At 41.0% G+C, this 20,516-nt stretch overlaps 2 protein-coding genes across 6 annotated transcripts in view; both read right to left on the bottom strand.

The window, feature by feature from the left end:
* LOC113166205 (membrane-associated guanylate kinase, WW and PDZ domain-containing protein 2-like) overlaps positions 1–4,452 on the bottom strand; it is a 61,938-nt gene extending 57,486 nt beyond the window's left edge. For all 5 annotated transcript variants that reach the window (XM_026366213.1, XM_026366215.1, XM_026366214.1 and 2 more), the window contains exon 1: positions 3,975–4,452. In XM_026366213.1, the coding sequence (XP_026221998.1) occupies positions 3,975–4,272 (298 nt within the window). In that variant the 5' untranslated portion in view covers positions 4,273–4,452. The remainder of the gene's footprint in view (positions 1–3,974) is intronic.
* A 5,178-nt stretch (positions 4,453–9,630) lies between these two features.
* On the bottom strand, positions 9,631–18,888 carry LOC113165787 (guanine nucleotide-binding protein G(i) subunit alpha-1). Its single transcript, XM_026365518.1, has 9 exons — positions 18,394–18,888; positions 15,078–15,120; positions 14,278–14,419; positions 13,298–13,455; positions 13,046–13,174; positions 11,722–11,851; positions 11,458–11,611; positions 10,804–10,996; positions 9,631–10,703 (listed from the first exon to the last, which is right to left on the bottom strand). The coding sequence occupies exons 1-8, from the start codon at positions 18,509–18,511 to the stop codon at positions 10,806–10,808; spliced, it is 1,065 nt and encodes a 354-aa protein (XP_026221303.1). The 5' UTR covers positions 18,512–18,888; the 3' UTR covers positions 9,631–10,703; positions 10,804–10,805.
* Positions 18,889–20,516: the final 1,628 nt, after the last annotated feature.

Here is a 20,516-nt window from a genome sequence, read left to right as displayed (position 1 = left end):
AGAAAGTCACAATTTCAGAGACAGTTTTATATTTCGGATGAAGTGGTTTCACTCAGCTGAAATCCTGTTTACAGTTTCATTAGTAAATAGCTCCCTGGCCTGGCCTGCCCTATATAAGCTGTGGCCGAGAGCTGCTGCAGGGACGGAGGCAGGCTGTGCTCCACTTAGATGTTAAAGGGCATGTTAGCATTTTGAATTCATGTTGTTTTTCCTCAAAAAGCTCTGCATATTGTTCTCCTAAACCTGAGTGGATAAAATGTCCTGGGGTCTTCCTCCTCCACACTCCTCTCTGATCGGTGAAAACATATTTTTTAAAGTAGAAAAAAACATTTGAAATAGGCAATATCAGCAAACAGTGACATGTCTGTGGCTTCATGTCTCCCAAAGCTAAACACCTTCAGGTAGAGAAAATAGCATTTCTGATATTCTGTCTATTGTTATGTAAATCAGAGCTACATTTGTTGTGGGTTCAGTCTAAGATGACAGCTTTAATTTAATTTGAATAAATAAAACTCTAAAAATAGCTGACATTAATAATATTATTATCGCTGTTACTGTCCATTGCTATTATTAATGGAAATTAAAGGCACAAGAACTGGGTTATTTAAAGAAGGATACAGATTTTAATGTTTTTTGTGTTTTCCTTTTCTCCAAAAACAGTGAATAAACAAAAAAAAACTAACTAACAAGCAGCAATGCAAAAGGAAAATGACAAGGCCTACAAATGATTGTGGAAATCACTGTCTACAAACTACAATCTGCTATTTTGCTCATTTAGGAAAAGTGGAGGCTGTCATGAGTTTACACAATGAGGACGTGTCATTTCAGAAACAAGCACTTTAGAATTTGTTTTGATTTTAGAAAAAACGAATCTGCCAGACATAAAAAAAAAAATCACAAGATGGCATTTTCTCTATTTCCCAAACTGTGTTTTCTCACACCTTCACCATACTCTTCTCTTAAAACTCCACCTCTCCTTCTCACTTGCTCTCTCTCTCCCTCACACACACACACACACAGACGCTCATTCACACTTCTCTCCTTACTGTTCTAACACCTCTAACACCATTTGCACTTTGTTCCTGCTCAGTGCTGACGAGCATGGATGAGAGATGTTTATCAGATAATTACATACAGATGGACACACTCAGTGCATTTTAAAAAGTCTATTTGTTAGGTGCACATGTATCTGGAAGATTGTTATCATTTGAGTTCAAAAACAACCATCTCAGTAAAGAGGCTGTATGTGCAAGAGAAAATTTTGATTATGCTAATCTGGGACAGTAGGCGACAGCAGACAATCTGACTTGTCGAAGCTCATGTGGCAACAGTAACATTCACAGTGGTTTTGTTGAAGAGTCTCGTGTCCCGTGACACGAGGCTCCATGCACTACACCAGCACTGTGAAACTGAAGCAGCTACGTGGAATTCAACCTTTCATTTCATTATTCACACATCTGCTTTTACTGCTGTGACGTGTCACAAGGGTCGTCCATGAAAAAAACAAAAGGGGTTTCTAATGTCTCCAGAAAAGATGCAAAAGGCTCATGGCAAAGGTTTCATAGAGCTGCTTAGATAAAATGCAGAAATCGTCTTGTTACGTTTTGATTTTCCGGTCTTCTTATACTGTTCCATTTCCGTTAGTTGAGGTTTATTCACAACACATTCATATGACGGAGAAGTGAGACACTCGAAGCACTTCGACACACGCAGCAGGGGAAGAAATAACAGCCCTCTTGAGAAACATACTTGAACCATATTTCTTTCCTGGCAGCTCTACTATTCTTCACATTGAAGTCATTTATCTGCAAAACCAAACAATGCTCCATGAAGCGTTGATTGAGTAGTTGACTTAATAGCGAGTTATATAGTGGAGCACAAGATGTCTATTAGAAGGTGACCTGATACACGTCCTACACCTGCATGATGTGACGTGCGAGGGAACTTGCCAACACAGGACCTGTGAAAGCGATATGGTCTGTGTTCGTGACTCAGTCTATAAACTCTCTCAGAACTGGGGTGAAAACGCAGCAGTGCCACAAACAAACATTTTTGTTCCAGTAAAAGGTGCAAAATATTCCCTTATCCACAAAACCTATCTATTTGGCTGTGTGCCCGCATGCCTGTGTGTTTACTAAAATCTATGATCAGTGAAGATGAAACAGGTCAGGGCAGAGTCAGGCCGTGACCTCGCTCTGGAAGTCCATCAGGCCTCGCTGTCGCCCCTGTGCTCCCTCGTGGACAGAGAGGGGCTTTTCTCCATTCTACCTGACTGAAAATAGCTTGTTAAAATGTGAGTGTGCATGTTTGGATGGGCAGTCAGACATGACTGAGCACACAGACAGGACATCCATCTCTGATTCGGATGAGCCAAACTTGTGGACTGCTACTAGACGATTCCTCAGCGGGCCATGAGTGTGTCAGCAGCTGTCTGTAAGCATACTACCATAAATACACTCCGCTCTCCACTGGATGGAAGTCAAATAATAACATGACAGCCAAGAAGGAGAGAAAGAGCGAACGAGAACATAAAATATATAGTGAAGGGGGGAAACGCAAGCTGTGCGCAAACAGCAGCGAGCTGAAGGACGTTCTTAGCTGAAACCATATTCTGCTGGGGAACAGTGTGAGGTTTGTAGTTTAATAAATAGACACACTCATGTTTAAATGGATAAGACAGAGAGGGTGGGGGGAGGGAAAGAATAGACCTGTCTGAGAGACACACACATTAGCATTTAACCCCTTCCACATCACAGGACCACACTCTGTCAGCAGCTCTTACTCAATAATCAATCACATTGATGCAATCCGTGGAAACACTGGGGTTGAGAGCGAGCAGTCGGGCAAGAGTGTGTGAACACAAATCCAATGTGAGTAAACGCTGCAGGGTCCAAAAATTAAAAAAAAAGGGGTTTGATTTCTTGCTTTACTGATGTCTCACAAACAAATCCCTGTAATGCTCATTTCAGGGCTGAGCATGCAGCACTTTTAGCCACTTACTGGGGACTTGACCTGAGCCTCGGAGGGTGTGACAATAACTATCTCCCCTTCTCCTCCTATCTTCTAGCCCCCTGTCTGCTTTGACACTGGCTGACAGAAGCAGGTCAGTCAGTCAACACTGTTCCCCTCCTGTGTTCAGAAACACTACCACAAGCCTTCCAGCTTCAGAGGCCATAATAATTGCACAAAAAAAAAAAAAAAAAAAGAGCAACACAGCGCGCAGGCTGACAATAACGCTCACACACGCTCCTCAAAGAGACCTGCGCAATTCTTTTCCCACTTCTGAACTCAGGAACATTTCATGAACAACATGTGTGCGAGTGTGCATGTGTGCCAGCTGGAGCAAACGGAGCTAATCGATGTTAAAGCGGGCTCAGCAGTAATTAGGCTGCACAGGTTTCATTTTTCATCCGCGCGTAATTATCCTGTATTAACAGTAATGGTATTATCTGGACTGGCAGCCGGCACAGACTCGCTGTGGTTGTTGTTTTGTTTTTTTGTTTTTTTTGTCCTGTCTGTCGTTCAGACTGTGCAGCAGCACAGAGAAAAACATTTGATCTACGGCGCAGGCCTCTTTGGTGAAATGATCCCTGTCCTCGACCACAATAAGGAGAGATCTGCAGGCTGTGGCATCACGCCTAAACGGACACACCCCCTCCAGGCTGCTGTGGCATCGAACCAGCGACGCTGAGATAAACAAACGGCGGCTGCTCCCGGCTGCGATGTGATCATTACAGCCTGGTGCTGATCCTGGTGGACTGAACCCATCATTACGGCTCGTAATGGCATATCCGCCAACAAGCAGGCCTGAGCACAGGTCTGCGCTTTGTCCACCTAAACGCACGGTGTGTGTCTCAAGTGCAGACTGACAGATGACATGTTAATCACACCAGCACACACACACACACACACACACACACACACACACACACTCCCCCCCCCCCTCCTTTTAAATCCTGGCCTCTCTAGCTCACCTTGTTTGACACATTTGAAGCGGACCGGGTCTTTGCAGTGCTTAATCACGGCCAGCACGTCCCGGGTGGTGAGCCCGGCCACTGGCATGTCGTTGACCTCCAGCAGCAGCTCATCCTGGGCCAGTTTGCCGCTCTGGATCAGTCCCTTCCCCTGCTTCACTTCGCCGAAGTAGGGGAACTGGCCGTTTTCCGCGCCCCCCTTCAGCTCGAACCCCAGCTCCCCTTCCTTCCCCCGGGATATCACCGCTTCGTGGACTTTGTTGGTCCAGTGGTTTTTCTTCTTCAGGCTCTTAGACATCGTTAGGGCGAGTTGATCACCACGGGCTAGCCCATACAAAAGCCTCCTACCGTCTCATCCCTGCCTTTGTGCGATCGCAGCTTCACAGCGCCCGTGGCTCCATCATCACCGACGCACGCCAGGCGCAGTGTCCGCTCGGCGAGCCGCGCAGGCGGGCAGGAGGCTGCAGTACGGCACGGCGGCGGCTGAAATAGTCTAATTATTACTCTGTCAGACACACAGACGCAAGAGACAGAGACTGGCGGATGACCCGGATGTGAAGCCTGAAGGAGGGGAGAGATGAATGGTTCTGGTTCGGCGTAAAAGGATGGAGAGGAGGGGAAATAACACAGGAGGCGCTTCACTCCCACTACACTGCCAGGGGCGCTTCCTCAGGCTCACTGTGATCACACAGGGGCGACGACATGTAGGAGAAGCAGCAGTTTACAGCACATTATATACAAACATCACCGTATGTGATCCAACTGTAACCGTGTCTGGACCAGTTCGGTGGAAAAGTAGCTTCATAGCTGACTTTATTATTTTATTAGTATTATTTTTTAGCATGCACCATCTTAAACACATGTTAAATCGGTCAGATACAGCTTCAGCGTGGGTTATTTTATTATAAGTATTTTAAAGACACTTGTGCAATAAGCATTATTCATTCTAGCCTACCCAAAACTGGATTATCACAGAGCTTCATGAAAAAAAAAGCCCTGGGGGCCCCAGACCCACAGGGGGGGCCAAAGGGTTCAGGCTCACCATGTGGTGCTAGTTTGTGGTAGCCTAATTACTGCAAATTAATTGCAAGCTTTATAAAATGATGTAGCAGCAGTTTCAAAGTGTTTTTATTATGAGTCGAAGGTGCTAAATAAACGGGTGTTTAATACATACAGAATACAAACATAATTCAATGTACGCCATAATAAGACATATCAGCATTTCATGGTAAATATAGTATGTTTAGGAAATGTCCTGGATATCTCAGATAGAATCAGAATCACCTTTATTAACCAGTATATTAGTACATGCAAATAGTTTGATTCTGTCATGTATACAGATTTCAAAGACCTCAAATTGTTGTCTTAGCTCCTACACATCTACTGTATTACTGTAGGTGTTACAGTAACATACAGTACAGCACTAAATACAGAGCATGGGCTGATTTTCACCGTGTTTCAGAGTGTGAAAAAACAAAATCAGCATGTGTGTTTCTGTTTTTTTTTTTTTAAATTCACCTTCCTTCTTGAAGCTGGCCATCATTTGGCTCCATAATTGCCATGATGACATGAATCCTAGTCCAACAGAGAATGACAAATCCTTTTGTTGTCATTACTTTTTTATGGCTGCGTCGTTTCTGGAGAGGGCGAAGTAAAGTTTCATCTAATATTTAACACAAAAGTCAAGAGCTGGATGAGGATGACAGTCCCTCTTACTGCCACTCTTAGCCTGTGTGCGTGTCCTGTTTAAAGGCATGCTTCTGTTATGCAACTATCTTTCCTGCAAAACAACATTACTATACGCAGCCCCCTCTGCATTTTACAGCCTGTAAATAATCTATGAAGAGCAGTGGATTCACTTTTACTGTCACTTCACTTACTGTAGGGTCTTAGGATTTAGGTCATACTGCACGTGCCGGTCACAACGCATGGTTTTGCCACTAAATCTGAGCAGATGATGATGCAGACCAGATGATTATTGAAGATGAAGATTAAGGAGTACTGGTATAATCCAGAAAACTTGCTGGATTAGTAGATTTACAGACTCAGAGGGGAAATGAACCCCTGCTTTGATTTAATTGTGCCTCTGTTGGTGGATGTCAGAACTGCAGCTTCAAGAGGTTTGTATCCTGTTTTGAAATATAGTTGAGGGATAAATAGTCATGTAGGACTAAAAGACTAACACTAGCTAATTCTAAGTAACGGGTGTATGTAAAAACAGCTGATGCTGCCTTCAAATGTAATAAAACTCAGGCACACTGTAGCTCTTTGTTACATAAGTAGTAGTTTTAGTGTGTGCAGGATAAATCATGCCCTAAGTGTTTGTCCTGGGCTCATTTATCTATATCTGGATCAGAGTATTTCACTACTTTGGACCTTCCTTTGTTGCAGAAGAACAAAAAGAAAAGCCATCAGCTGTCAGAGCTTTGAGCTGGAGCATCTAAATTTGGAGTCACTTCAAGCAACTCGTTGCCACTTTAAGATTTTCCTTTGACAGGATACTAAAGTAGTGCAGCAGTAGCTCTCAGTAGTGTCTGGGACACATGCACAGATGTGAGGAGGAGCCGTGCATAATGACAGCGTTGATTTCCTTTAGTCTTTATGTCGCTGTGGTGTAAAGTCTCAGAAACAATGTGTGCATCAAGTTTGACCAGCTCCATCAACTCCAGTTTTTGCCAGAATATTAACAATCCAAATAAAATGGCTGTGATGATGAACACCCTAAACGTTCATAGAGGCTTCGTGAGACTGTCACAGATATTTGCGACTGTGTTTGTGCAGACCGGGTGGGGGAGGAAGAAGAAAGAAATATATCATCATTACAGACAGAAACTAATGAGCATCTCAAAGCAGACTGCCAACAACAGAAGGCAAAAATACAATAACACGAGGCAGTCTGCGCACTCAGAAGGGAAATTTCAGTAGAGCCTATATGGATTTAGCTCAGTGCCTCCGTCATTGACTTTGTGCATTTACTCTTAGAAAAGAAATGCACACTAAGTTGTTTTTATTGCTCGACAAAGACGGGTGGGAGTGAGGTCACCTTCACACAGATACTCACACATTCTCAAAAGGATGAACAGACTCCTCGAGTCTTTAGTTTATCCACAGATCTGCCAGAACTTAAAAAGAAAAAGACTCCAGATAATAACTATGGTCTCCTGTCGACTGAGACTGACAATGCTGGGAAAGCATTTAAAACCTTAAATTTATATAGACATCAGTGACAAACCCAGTGACATGCTGCACTGGAGCAGCAGCTAAAAATCTGTTTCAACTATGCACACACACACACACACACACACACACACACACACACACACACACACACACGCACAGAATAAGTTAATTAGACTGAATGGCTTAAGGGAATTGGCGACTAAACGATGTTGGCTTTTTATCCAAGCGCACAACGAGATTTAATTATGCAGTGAAACTTGTGATGGCAAAGTACACCTGTAGAAGACTCCAAATCCAAACCACACAGGCCTCCTCAGTAAAACCCGATTGATACATGATCTGGGCTCATGTCTGCTGATATTAGTTTATCACATATAGAGGTGATCAGCGCAATGCTGAGGATAAGTTTGAGGTAACTGAGAAACAGAGACGTTGCAACATTTTTCAGCTACGCAGTGTTTCGACTCCATAGAAACGAGTCTTGGTTTAAAAATAGATAAATTAATTAACACTTAAATAAATATGTTAAAGCTACTTATACTGGAGCGTGTAGCTGCTAAAGAAGCAGATATTTTCTCAGATTGAGACTAAAAGAAAATAAATTAAAATTTAAGAACGAGGAAATCAGGTTGGAAAGAAACCCAATTCTGAAATAGTGTAAATGTGCTTAAATCTATAAATGTCGATCATCCAAAGAAATAATTCAGCAGTTTGATTGACTGGACCGAGTTAACCGAGCTCTGTTCAGCTTCTTTAAGTGCTAAATGCTCCAGTATATGTTCACCTGCTAATTTTCTATGTACTTAAATCCTATTTAAAATAAAAAATCTCTGTCTCATGTTGCACTTGCACCTCATGAAATTGAATAATTTCTTCCTTTAGCACTTTGCTCTAATGTTTTCTCCTTGACCTAGATATTTAGCTTTCTTTGAACCTCACTTCTAAGTTCTTTTGGATAGAAGTGCCTCCCAACTTGCTAAATGTAAATGTCCAAAAATGACCTTAGTGCATCTCTAAAATTCTCATCTTAAGATTCCCAAACTTCCAAAACATCAATATTAGTATTAAAATCAAGTATCAGAGAGCTACAATTACAGATTTCTTTACCCACTCATGAATTATATGAGCATCTCCTCTCAGATATTATTGCTTTCATGTGGCAAATATGGAGTCTGTTAAGCTATAGATAAAAAAAATCAGCTGGACGTTTTTTCAGCATCATTAGCATCATCATCCTCTTTTCCTTCACTTTCCATTACTACCTTAGTTTTGAAGAAACTTCATATCCACACTGTTTGATCTCCCTGGAGGGGCTTTAGGGATTAGCTTAATGACTCTGCAGTTAGCTTTTAAATCACACAATGCCTCCCAAAAATAGTGTCCTCTCAGCTAATGCCCAATCATTGTGCTAGAGCAGCGATGGCTTAGCGAAGTCTGCAAGACAGGAGTCAGCCGAGGCCCAGCTGTGACCCATTTGTAGGACGTTAGTTGCCATCATCTTGATGTTTGTAAAATATATAAACACAGACTGGAACATGACAGTTGTTCAGATAATCCTATCACTGTCTCTGAACTAATTCCATTAATGGTTGATCTCTCGTGAGTACTGGGAAGGATTCTGGGCCTCAGTTCTTGCTTTAAATCACAACAGCTTGGTGGAAAATCACTTTCTCATTTTAGTTTGGGATTAATTGGCCCTAATCTTGGGGCGCTTCCAATGGAGATTTTACAGGAAAAGCCAATGCATCTTGTTCAGGAACAATCTATGTTAATTATATTAAAAGTGGTGATTAGATTTTCCTCACTTGTCTCCTTTATGACCATGGAGCATAAATCAGTCTTGGTCATTAGTTACTCCATGTGTCCACTAGAGGGAGCTGTTCACTGTCAAACAGAGCAGGCTGTACTGGCTCCCAGTCAGTTTGGGGAGAAATATTAAAGCCCCCCTCCAATCACAAATATGTTTCACTAATCATTTCTTCACTTGGATGTTTGATAATCACTTAGCTGAATGATGCATGTGTTGTTTGGCACTAAGAAGGACGTTTTTGTGGGCTAAAAAGAAGTGTCTGCGTTTAAATGAAATCTCAGACCGAGACACTTTTCTATTAGCAGGGAAATACAATTTACAATATTTTATTTATTTTTAAACATTTCTGGTGGATGCCGCTAAGATTTTCCCAATCATTTATAAACCTGCACATTTACAAACCTGCCTTTGCACACAGTTGGGTTATATTGTGCAAAAACACGTCTATGGTAGTTTCACAGACTTTCATCTCACTAATAAAAACAAGAAGTAATTAAAATGAATCTGCTATCGGCTGTCTGAGTTAAATTGTGAATTATCTAAACCTAGGTAAAATTTATTTAGTTTAAATTTCTTGTTAGCAGTTGAAGGGAAATCATTTAAATCTTCATGAGGCAAATGTTTTCCTGTGTAAGAGTATTCACAAACAAAAACAACAAGAAGGAATGTTTGTTGCATAAGCCATCGTGGTTTCACCACAGCAGCTTTTTTTATTAGCAAAATCATGGAGATTAGTTCACTAATGTCCCCATCCAATGGAAACAGGGGGTTGGGGTCTAGGGGGGGATATGTAACTTGAAACCATTACAGATCATAATCAATAACAGTGCACTTGTACCGAGCCACCTCACTGTCTTACTATGCACTGAACACAGATCTACACATGGTCCTATGGTCTGCTACAAGGTGACCACTGGCATCCTCTTCAAAGCTTCTCCTAACTTCCTGATCCAAATCGGGAACGTTTCAATTCGTAGCAGTGCACCAACAACGTGCACTCAGTGATTAGAGAGAGTAGGTTCTTTTTGGTCGCTTAGAAATATAAAACTTTGAAAGAGGATGACAAGTAGAGGAATAAAGTCCCTTTTGTTTTATATTGTACACACAACCATTCACAATCACACACACAACCAGTCAGGCTTTTGACCTCAATCCAAACAAATCTTCCACTCTCAGCACACACACACACACACACGCACACGGCTCTCACAGTATGTCGGAGTGAATGGTCTACAGAGTGACTTGGTCTTGCTTGGTTTGTACAAGGAGGCAAAAATGATAAGACAACGAAATAATCTGCAAAGAAAAAGATAACATGGACTCGGGAGTGCTTGGAAGAGTTCAATGGTAACATCTACATAAACCTAAGATCTAAGTCAACAAAACAAAAGCACTGCACCTAGAGCATGCAAGGCACAAGAACCTAGAAACAGAAGACAAAAAGTGTTCATTTATGGACAAAAAAAAAAAAAAAGCAAAAGGCCCCCCGTTTTATATAAAAATTAAAAATAATATGGTAAAATAAGCACATTTTAAAAACTGAAAAATCCCCAACCATTGACAGTTGTACAAATATTTTACACAAAGTGATTTTTTTCTACACACTGACTTTAAAACTTTTAGAGATGAACATAAGTTAATAAGAGGTTAAAAGTGACATTCTCAGCAGGGTCCGTGAAGTTCCCTCGAGTCAGACTCCTCTTCAACAAAGTCACTTGCTAAACTGTCCACCAGGCTGCCTGAGCAGAGACACAAGGGAAAACAGAAAGTGATTAGGAGAAAAACATGACCAACACGGTGACAGTTGGAACAGCTTGACCTGCACACAGCAGACAGTACCTTTAGAAAAGACCACAGTCCTTCAGGTTGTTTTTGATGATGACATCGGTGACGGCATCAAACACGAACTGCACGTTCTTGGTGTCGGTGGCACAGGTGAAGTGGGTGTAGATCTCCTTGGTGTCCTTTCTCTTGTTCAGGTCTTCAAACTGGCACTGGATGTAAGCTGCTGCCTCCTCATAGGTGTTGGAGCCTAAAGGAAAGAAGGATGAGGACTTGACAACTGGCTTCAGCTGATCAAATACTGGACTTTTTTCTGCTAACTTTTTTTGTATGTCCTGTATTTACTGTATGTATACTAAGAACTGACCAAAGGAGGCTGGTACAGTACTAGTTATCTACAAGTTCCAAGTACACATTTCCTTTGAATGTGTAACTGGGATTATTCAAATTAGATTAATCTTGTTTTTTTAACAAAGCCAGGAACACACTAAAAAGTGTCTTTGTTGCTTCACTGTCAGTTGTCTCACAACTGCTCTTTAATATTTTCTTGTGAAAGAGAATATACCTGAGTAAAGAAGGTACAACTGAAGACATTTTTAAGATAAAAGAAAATGCAACCAACCTCAACTATATGCTTCATGCCGTCACTTACTAAAAACAAATGTACTCTCTACTCTATTTGCATGTGCAACAAACAAAAGTGTTTCTCACCTGCATATTCTGGGTAGCAGATCGTGAGAGGACTCTTTTTGATCTTCTCCTCAAACAGGTCTTTCTTGTTCAGGAAGAGGATGATGGAGGTGTCTGTGAACCATTTGTTGTTGCAGATGGAGTCGAACAGCTTCATGCTCTCGTGCATTCGGTTCTGAAAGAGAGGAGAGATGCGCACAATGCTAACCAGCCACAGGAGCTGGGCTGAGAACTGCATTTGCAATCCCCAATAAATGCACATAATTAGGGTGAGTCCGGTCTTACCATCTCCTCATCCTCAGCCAGCACAAGGTCATAGTCACTCAGAGCCACACAGAAGATGATGGCAGTAACTCCCTCAAAACAATGGATCCACTTCTTCCTCTCTGATCTCTGACCACCTACATCAAACATTCTGCAGAAAGACCACAGACATGCATCGTTAAACACACTACACTACGCATATTGACTCTGAAATGTGCATATGTCACACGATACTAATGAACTAAAATCACTTCCACTGTAAATCACTTCATGACACATTAAGACCACAGTTTTATCTTAACTTAAGTTTAAGTGCAAATACTTGCTTAAAAAAGTTGTTCAAAGCACAAAACATTTACTCAAGTTAAAATCCTATCTGCAAATTTAAAATGACCATCAGTATGACTGTGGTACTGAAAAAAACTATTTTATTCTAAATACACTGATTTTAATTAATGAGTAAGAAATGTTGCCGCTGGTTAAGGTGGACATATTCTTAAGTAGTTTATGTTCAGCCAGGAGGTTAATGAATCGTGATTGACTAATTGATAATATTTTGTTTTTGCATTTGCAAAATAAGTAAAGCTGTAAAATACATATGAAGTAAAATGTACAAAATTAGTATCTAAAAGCTGTGGTTAAAGCTACAGTTTGTAGCTTTGTAGTAGACACATGCTCCATAATTCATCATGAGGTGCTACATTACAAAGCCTCTTGTGACAGAGACTGACAGAGCAGCACTGTCGGACGTCTGGAGACAGTATTTGACACTCTAGGACAATTTCTTTTGGCTTTCACAACTCCCAAATGGTGCATATTGTTGCTTTAAGTAAAATGATGTTTTGAATGCACAATGATGACCTAATCTGATAATGTGACTGAATTTTGTTTCACTTTCAGTCAGGTGTGCTCATGTTAGTCGGTGTCTGACCAATATAACTGATAAAATAACACCTCCCTGTTTGGGAGCTGATGTTCCAACCAATCAGTAGCAAGTGATGCATTCTGCCTGCTGACATTATTTTCATGACTGAAAAGTTCATATTGCCCACAATGATCAACAAGACAAGATTGATTTGAGATATCAGCTACAATATCAGTAGCTTCATATCAGTGTAAATGTTTTCATAAATGCAGCACGTCAACCATGATCCCTCTTAATCCCTTTTTTTTTTTTTTTAACACTATAAACAATCGTCCATGAATGTGACACCAGACCTACATTTAAATCAGAGATGTGGGGACGATTCACAGGCTTGGAACAGGGCAAGAACTGAGCAGCACTAGTCATCATGCAAATACAGCAGGGTTAAACGACTGGACAAACTGCGGTGGCTGTACTCACTTGAAATGCAGGTCTTTGAAAGTGAAGTGTGTCTCCACTATACCAGTAGTTTTGACTCTGGTCCTCAACACATCCTGCTGGGTGGGTACGTATGCAGCATCAGATATCCTGTCCAAGTCATTTAGGTAGCTTTGGAGGAGGAGATAAAAAAGAAAAATCAAAAGACAGATGTTTGCACACTAAATGTTTATAATGGGACCTATTCTGCCAAGTACATTAGTTCCTGTGATTGTATCAATGCGTCCCACTCACTATGCTGCAGAGTCGTTGAGCTGGTACTCTCGGGAGCGACTGAAGCAGGCCTGAACTCCTCCATCCTTCCACAGCCGCTTGATGACCCCGGCCAGCTCGACTGTCATAAAGCCCTCCTCTGCTGAGCCCGCCAGCACAAACAGCTGGCGTGCATCATCCTAATGAAAGAGCATATTTAAGGTTTCATAATTCGTATTCGATTGAAACGTTCAAGATGAAGAGTGTTTACAGTGCAGTTATTGTTACAGGAAACAAAGATTTAGGAGCATTGTTTTGTACTGAAAACAGCACAGTACAGCACTGTTTTGGATAAAAATTAGGGAAGAATTAAAAAAGACAAATTTGTGTCTGTTCCTGCTTTTTAGCCATGAAACTTTGCATAACATTTGATTTCAAAAGCTGCTTGGTGTCTTAAACAGGTCAGTAGCCAAAAACACGTTGTTTATCTGCAGGAGCAGAAAATCAGGATAAAAAAGCTTTGGGTGTAAAATTGGTCACGATGACAGAGTCAGGCCAGTCACGCTGAGGCGATGACTAAGCCCCTTGTTACGCCAGGAAAAAAAAATAGATTTACAAAATAAAACGGGAGTCTGTTTAGGATAAGGAAGAAATAAAATACTCCAGATTCTGTATTTATTTGCAGCATGTGGTAATAATACGCTACACTCAACACTCAAGGAAAACATGAAACCAATAAGTGTCCAGAAACCAGGAAAACATAAACAAAGCTATTAAACTCATTCTTGCTTCAGTCCATGAACAAGTACTTGTAAATATGCTGATCAGCTGCACAGCAGGGTCACCACATCAGCTGAAGTGTTTTGAATGAGATGTTGAACCTTAACCTACCTCGGTTCCATCTGTCCTGCTGAAAAGGAGGAAGTGAGAAGTAAGCTGCCCTTTTGACTAACTGTTGTCCAACCTGTAATGTCCAGGTCCAAGAAAAGCGAAAGTGCCAGATTTGATTTTGCATCACTCACCGCTCTGGCTTGATCAGCAAAATCAATCTTGAGGCGTCCCATAGCTCTGATTATAGCGATTATGGACTGGATGGTGTTGCTGAAGACCACGGCCTTGTACTGCTTACACTCCTCCTCTGAGTAGCCAGCTTCATGGATGATCCTGGCACACAAAGAGAAGAAGTTAGGAGTTGTTTCCAAGTAGCATGGATGCCTTCCTAAAATAGATTATAATTTATAATTTAGGCAGCTACAGGCAGATTGTGCAGTGTGTTTTGAACCAGCCATACAATTACTTTGTTGAAAGGACACATAAACTTTACTCTTAAACTGAGACATGTTTTAGACTTGCACATTTGATTCAGGGACATTATATATGAAACAAATATACATACAAGTACACGTGTATCAAAGCTCTATTGTCCATAACACTGCTCCTATGCTTGATATTCAACAATGCACAGGACAAAATGACAGAAAATTATAGTTATGAAACATAAACCTGCCAGTGATGGCACAAGATGATCATCATAAACATGTCCACCATCTAAATTACGGCTCACTCCATTCCAGTCCATTATGTAGGGACAGTGAATGGGTGAACCAAGGAATTAAGGAATTATCTCCATCAAAGTGAATATATGTCTTAAGGTATCTCACCTGCTCACAACTAAGAATCACTACTGTGTCAGATGATCTGGTGCATATATGATCATGTGTGACATTGGCTTTATGTGTGTGTGAAAGCCTGCTGTGTGCTGTAGGTGACTCTAAACCAAAAATACTGCTCTACAAACATGATGCTCATCATCCACACTTACTTCATCTGTTTAACAATTGTACTTTTTCCAGACTCTCCAGCACCTGAAACAACAGAATTATAGTTTAGACAGTGACATGACATCATGAAAGTCATAAGTTAAGAAGTTTACTAACCAATCTGATCTGTATATAGCTTTTTTAAAAGCATATTTTATAGTTTATACAGAATTTCCACTGTAACAAAGATGAATTTGTCTGTCTGGCATTAGTCAAGGCCTCAGACGTCATGCACTTACATACAGTGTGAACAAAAGTCCAAAATGAAAAACATATAGATCAACAAACTTTAGATGTAGGGCTGCTGATCTCTGTTCACAGAGTTCACGTTTTTGTTTTTAAACTTCATATTTAGCATTTTCACTGAGGCTGCAGTGACTTTGCAGTTGTCTGCTGCTTCTAGATAAGTGTGAGATTCTTTCTCTTTAAAACTCCAAACTCTAATACATACTTGTAAGAATGTCAAACTAAAGCAGTCAATATTTTGTGTCACTGTGAAGACCTACAGTCAAATCACAACCATTGCACCTACACTGCAACTTTATGATTTATGATGGCAGCTTTAAACCACACCCAAAACCAAAGACAAATCTCTCCTATACTTTATTCAAAAATGTGTTTGCTGTCATCGGCAGCATATCAGGGGCTAAACTGTTGCAGTAAATACATGTGTGGTTTAGCCAGGTCCAATTGGATTAATCAACTGAATCCTCTCGTCAACGAGATTATACACAGCTTAAACAACTGACTGAATCTCATATGGACCATTTGATTTATGCATGACCAGTATATACTGATACACACTATGCCACTGCAGCCTTAAAGGTAAAGGTTAAAAAGATTTAAAGAAACATGTGAAACATACGATGGTGTAACTCTGACATTAAGACATGTTTAGTACACAGCGTTTTCTACAGTTCTCCAGCAGCTCCCTGAGAGATTCAGGCATGTTTTCAGCTGCGCTCACAACATTTTAATTACCTTACCTCTGCAGGGACTCACAGTTCCCCATGAGGAGAACTGTTCCCCAATTCATCGTCCCATATGATAAACAGCCACGCACCACAGCTTATATTAAGCCAAACATCAAAACACACTTAAAATTAATTTCCAAATCCACGCCCAAACCTGACTGAGCTGCTGAAATTAAAGGGTTTAATAAAGGGCAATTAGGGCAAAAACTGAAAAAAGCAAAACGATGCAAGTTTGTCACTAAAGTAGGATTTTTACTGGACTATTCTGGCACATTTCACTCATTGTAGGAGATTTAAATATGTCCCCAGCAAAAAACTAGTATGCCAGCAACTATTCTGTGCTGTTTTCTTCTGCTGCTGTACCATGAAATGCCTCTACACAAAGATAAAGATCAATCTTTATGATCTGCATTTGTGCAGTGCAAAAACAGTCCACTTCTGAAGCAGTCCTCCCACTCAAAACACTTGTCTCAAGAGCATGTCATTTGTAGATTACAGCATTAATGCAAACACCCCCAGTGGGATGCCTGGCAGACTGCAATAATCACGCAAAGTAAAGCTGTCTTTCTCTCCATCTCCCTCAGCAACACATACACGCATTATATAAAAACATTTTCACAGTATTGAACAGACAAATGTGGACGATAAACACATCCATGTGGAAGATGATACATGTGAATTGCCCCATCAGATGCTAAATCCACAAACCAATCCCACACACCTCGTGCAGGTGCTTGTGGAAATCGTGACATGGACAGAAAAAACAAAAACAGTACCATGAAGATTCAAATCAGGTACGTCTCAAATGACGCACACATATGAAAGAACAGACTACTGCGGCTCAGCAACAGTGTCTGGGACTGTGGTGAAGTCCTATGTCAGAAAACGAAGGGGTGCCACAGAAACACATCTGCCTGAGTCGGGTTTAACTAAGAGATCGACAATACTGTTGCATTGTCTGAACAGCTTGTCGACCACATGACATCCAGTTAGTATGCACTGGCCCTCTCTGTTTGTGTGGATATAGTTGCCACAGGTGCTTATTGCTGTTGGACAGGCTGGAAGGTTGCTATGCAACCACTCACCTGTCCTCTTTCTGACCGAGCCAGCCAGTAGTGCTCATCAGATACTAGTGACAGGAAGGACCAGGAGAAGCTGTGGCACATTTCACTGAAGCCATTCGGATAAATCCGAGATGCTGCACTGATACAGGACTGTGAATCTGGATATCATCTGGCAGATTGTGTTAAACTGTTCGATGCAATGACCTGAATGTTTCCCTTTAACAATCTTGAAGGCTCACTAGCTACTTAGCAGTATTAGCTAAGTGAAATCGGAGTACAAGCCTCTGCCTGCTTGGTCAACATATCCAAATGACCATATTAATGTTTGTTTTCTCAGACACCCGGTCAGATAACCAATATTTTGGATCAATCAGAGTCACGGAGAAGATAGCACTATTATTATTTGTAAAGGTAATTATTGAAAAGATAGCATACAACCCTGAACACAGCAGAAATAAAACAGCACAGCGTCAAACTTCTTAGAAATTTCAGACATTCAGACTAGTTGAGCAGCATGAACGCTATCTCTGAACAGACCAAACACTTTTCTGTAGTATGACTGGATGGATATTTGTGTAAAATCTATTTTATAGTTTCACTCGCTAGTTTCACCCGTTAGTGTTTATTTTATGGAACTTAATGAGTAGCATCTGAACAAGAAGGCGAGCTAGCTACGTGAATTTAAATGGCTAAAATGAAGGTAATCTGTCACAATATTTGTGCACTTGCATGTTTGTCGGTCCTTGTGTCTGATTATGATTCAGAGACCGACAGACCTGCTGAACAGCGAACATCTCGGATTTTTGTTCCAGCTACATGTTAGGCTAGCTAACTAACGCTAATCCCCGCTAGCATCGGGGCGCTAACCTAACGCCAGCTAAGCTGCTAACAGTTAATTGCTAAATTAGCTCAGCGACTTATGTCTGGCTAATGTGTGAACACAGCGAAATGCACGGCGGACTGAGAGCTACTTTACTGGCTGATTTGCACTTGTTGAGGCGGAAAATAAAATGAATCCAGCATAACCAACTTTTAAAGCAACTGCACCTCGGCTGTGCCATTCATATAGCGGTTCGTTAACTAATCTGCGAAAGGTTTCAAACCACCACTTGTGTCGTCAGCCTCATCACTTATTGAACTTTAGCTACGACAAAAAAACATGTGCTAATATCTAACGTTAAATATAACTTGGGTTCACAGCAGGTGGTGAACAGTGAGGATGATCCTCTCCAGCAAATAGACCGAGACCCCGTCTCTCCGTCCATCCATGTTTCTCTCACCGAGCAGCAGCAGCTTGACCTCCCGGGCAGCCTTTTCTCCGTCGTCCCGAAGGTTCCTGTCGATCATCTTGCTCCGCTCCTGCGCCGCCTTGTCATCCGTGCTCAGAGTACATCCCATCTTCTTTTGAGCTGACCTCCAAATAAATAAAAAACCGAGACTATAACACAACTTTTAACTAGGAGTGCAACGACATGCAAAGGCTAAGCTAGCATCCAGTGAGTGAGGAGGAGGAGGTGGTGGTGGTGGAGGCAGTCTGTCTTCAACACTTGAGAATCAAACACGCCCTTGTCTCGCACTCAAACTCCTGATTCCACTGCCAAGAGGTCTCAAATACGAGTTAACCACAACGCGAAGCCTTCTCCACAGCTGGCTTTCCAACTTTATTTTCAGCCACGCACAGAAGTCGAGCACAGTCCGCGATCATTCACAGAAAAAGGGAGTAGACGGTCGACGGCGGCATCTGCGACCAAGTCAGAAAATGTTCGCTTCCTGTTCTTCTCGCCGAGTACTGCGCATGCGCGAAGCAACAAGCTTCTTTCAAAAAAGTCTGATCTTCTTACTTATTTTACAAAGTGTCTGCGGGGATTACTGCAGAAAACTGCACAACACGGACGTATGCAGACGCTCGGGGACACATTGCATTGTTAATTGAGAAAAGAGCAATTGTAAAACACGTCATTGACTCGTTAGGTTTTAAAGGACGACTAAGGTTCTGGTTTGGGGGAGTACATGTTCAAGCAAAGTAGGAATATCTAGCATCATTTCACCTACTGCCAAAGTTGTGAAAGATTTGAGACTCCAGCCACACTTGCAGTGTATCAGACAACTTTTTGCAAGTGTGACTGGAGTCTTGGTCTTTTCGGAGTACATGTATATGAAAAGTGTCACTAGTTATTCTGTGTTCCCTAAAATACTTCGCCATGACTTGTTGAGAAACTCCTCCAGATGACATCATCATCTGTGTAGATGATGTCATCTAGAGGAGCAACTTGACCAAGAGCACAACATCCATAGTATCAGCAACTAGATGACATAACCTAAACTCAAAACACATATTTAAAAGGCTGAATTGGACTTTTGGTTTAATAAAGTTTTAAATTAATAAGTCAGAATATTGCATGGCATCATTTTTATTTATTAAGTCAAACATCTGAGTAAAATGTAAATAATGTTGATTAAATAATTCAAATGAGTTACTTTCTGCCTCACCTTAAATTACTTTTTATAGACCATAGACCTGTTTTTAATTTGATTCATGACATCACAATTTACAGTTACAGTGTTTTCCTGGCAGATTATTTCAAAACATTTCTGGTGTGACATTTAGGCGACAATTCAGTCAAATCAGCTACAAATACACCGTGACACATTTGTTTTCAGTGAGTATGCAATACATAAGTGGGAGAGCGAGAGATCAGTGTAACTCATCCTTTGTCTGTGCTGTCAGCACTGATTTGCATTGCAAGGCTCTTTCATGAGCTGCGAATGCTCAGTAACATGTTTGCATGAGCAGCTCATGGAGACAAGCTGCTCAAACAAAGACGCTTTTAATGTCTTTAGTGTTCAGCTATTTGAGACAGTAAAAACATGTATATTTGGATACAAGCGAAAATACCTGAGTATTTTTTTCACAACATAAATTTGTGAAAAGCATTTGTTCAATAATTTTAATAAAATCACCATATTGATTGATTTCAAATATACAGCTGTAATGAAATTTTGTGTCTGTAGAAATTTACACAGAAACTGACAAACAAAAATAAGCAAAAACTCTGGAATTAAAACAAGCTTTACAGATAATTCTGCACAGAAATCGTGTGTGAATATACTGTATAACAAAATAAATCACCAAATTAAGGCCTTAATGTCAGAACAGACTCTACACATGTGGACACTGGCCCAGATTAGTTGCCCAGATGGTGAAAGCCTATTGTCCTTCAGTGTTAAACATCTCTGTCAGGTGATGGAAATCACAAATGAAGGTTAAACAATGTGGTTAAGCTTTCTCCATGACCACATCCAGGAATTCAAATGACCGGCGGATGGTTGTGTGATTCAGCCTTAAGAGCTCTGCAGCCAAACTTGTACAAATAAACAGAACATGAATATGTGATTCAGAAGT

This window comes from Anabas testudineus, chromosome 6 (genome assembly GCF_900324465.2).
Source record: "Anabas testudineus chromosome 6, fAnaTes1.2, whole genome shotgun sequence".
Taxonomy (NCBI): domain Eukaryota; kingdom Metazoa; phylum Chordata; class Actinopteri; order Anabantiformes; family Anabantidae; genus Anabas; species Anabas testudineus.
The sequence above is the reverse complement of the archived record's forward strand: the minus strand, read 5'-3'. Positions and strand labels throughout refer to the sequence as shown.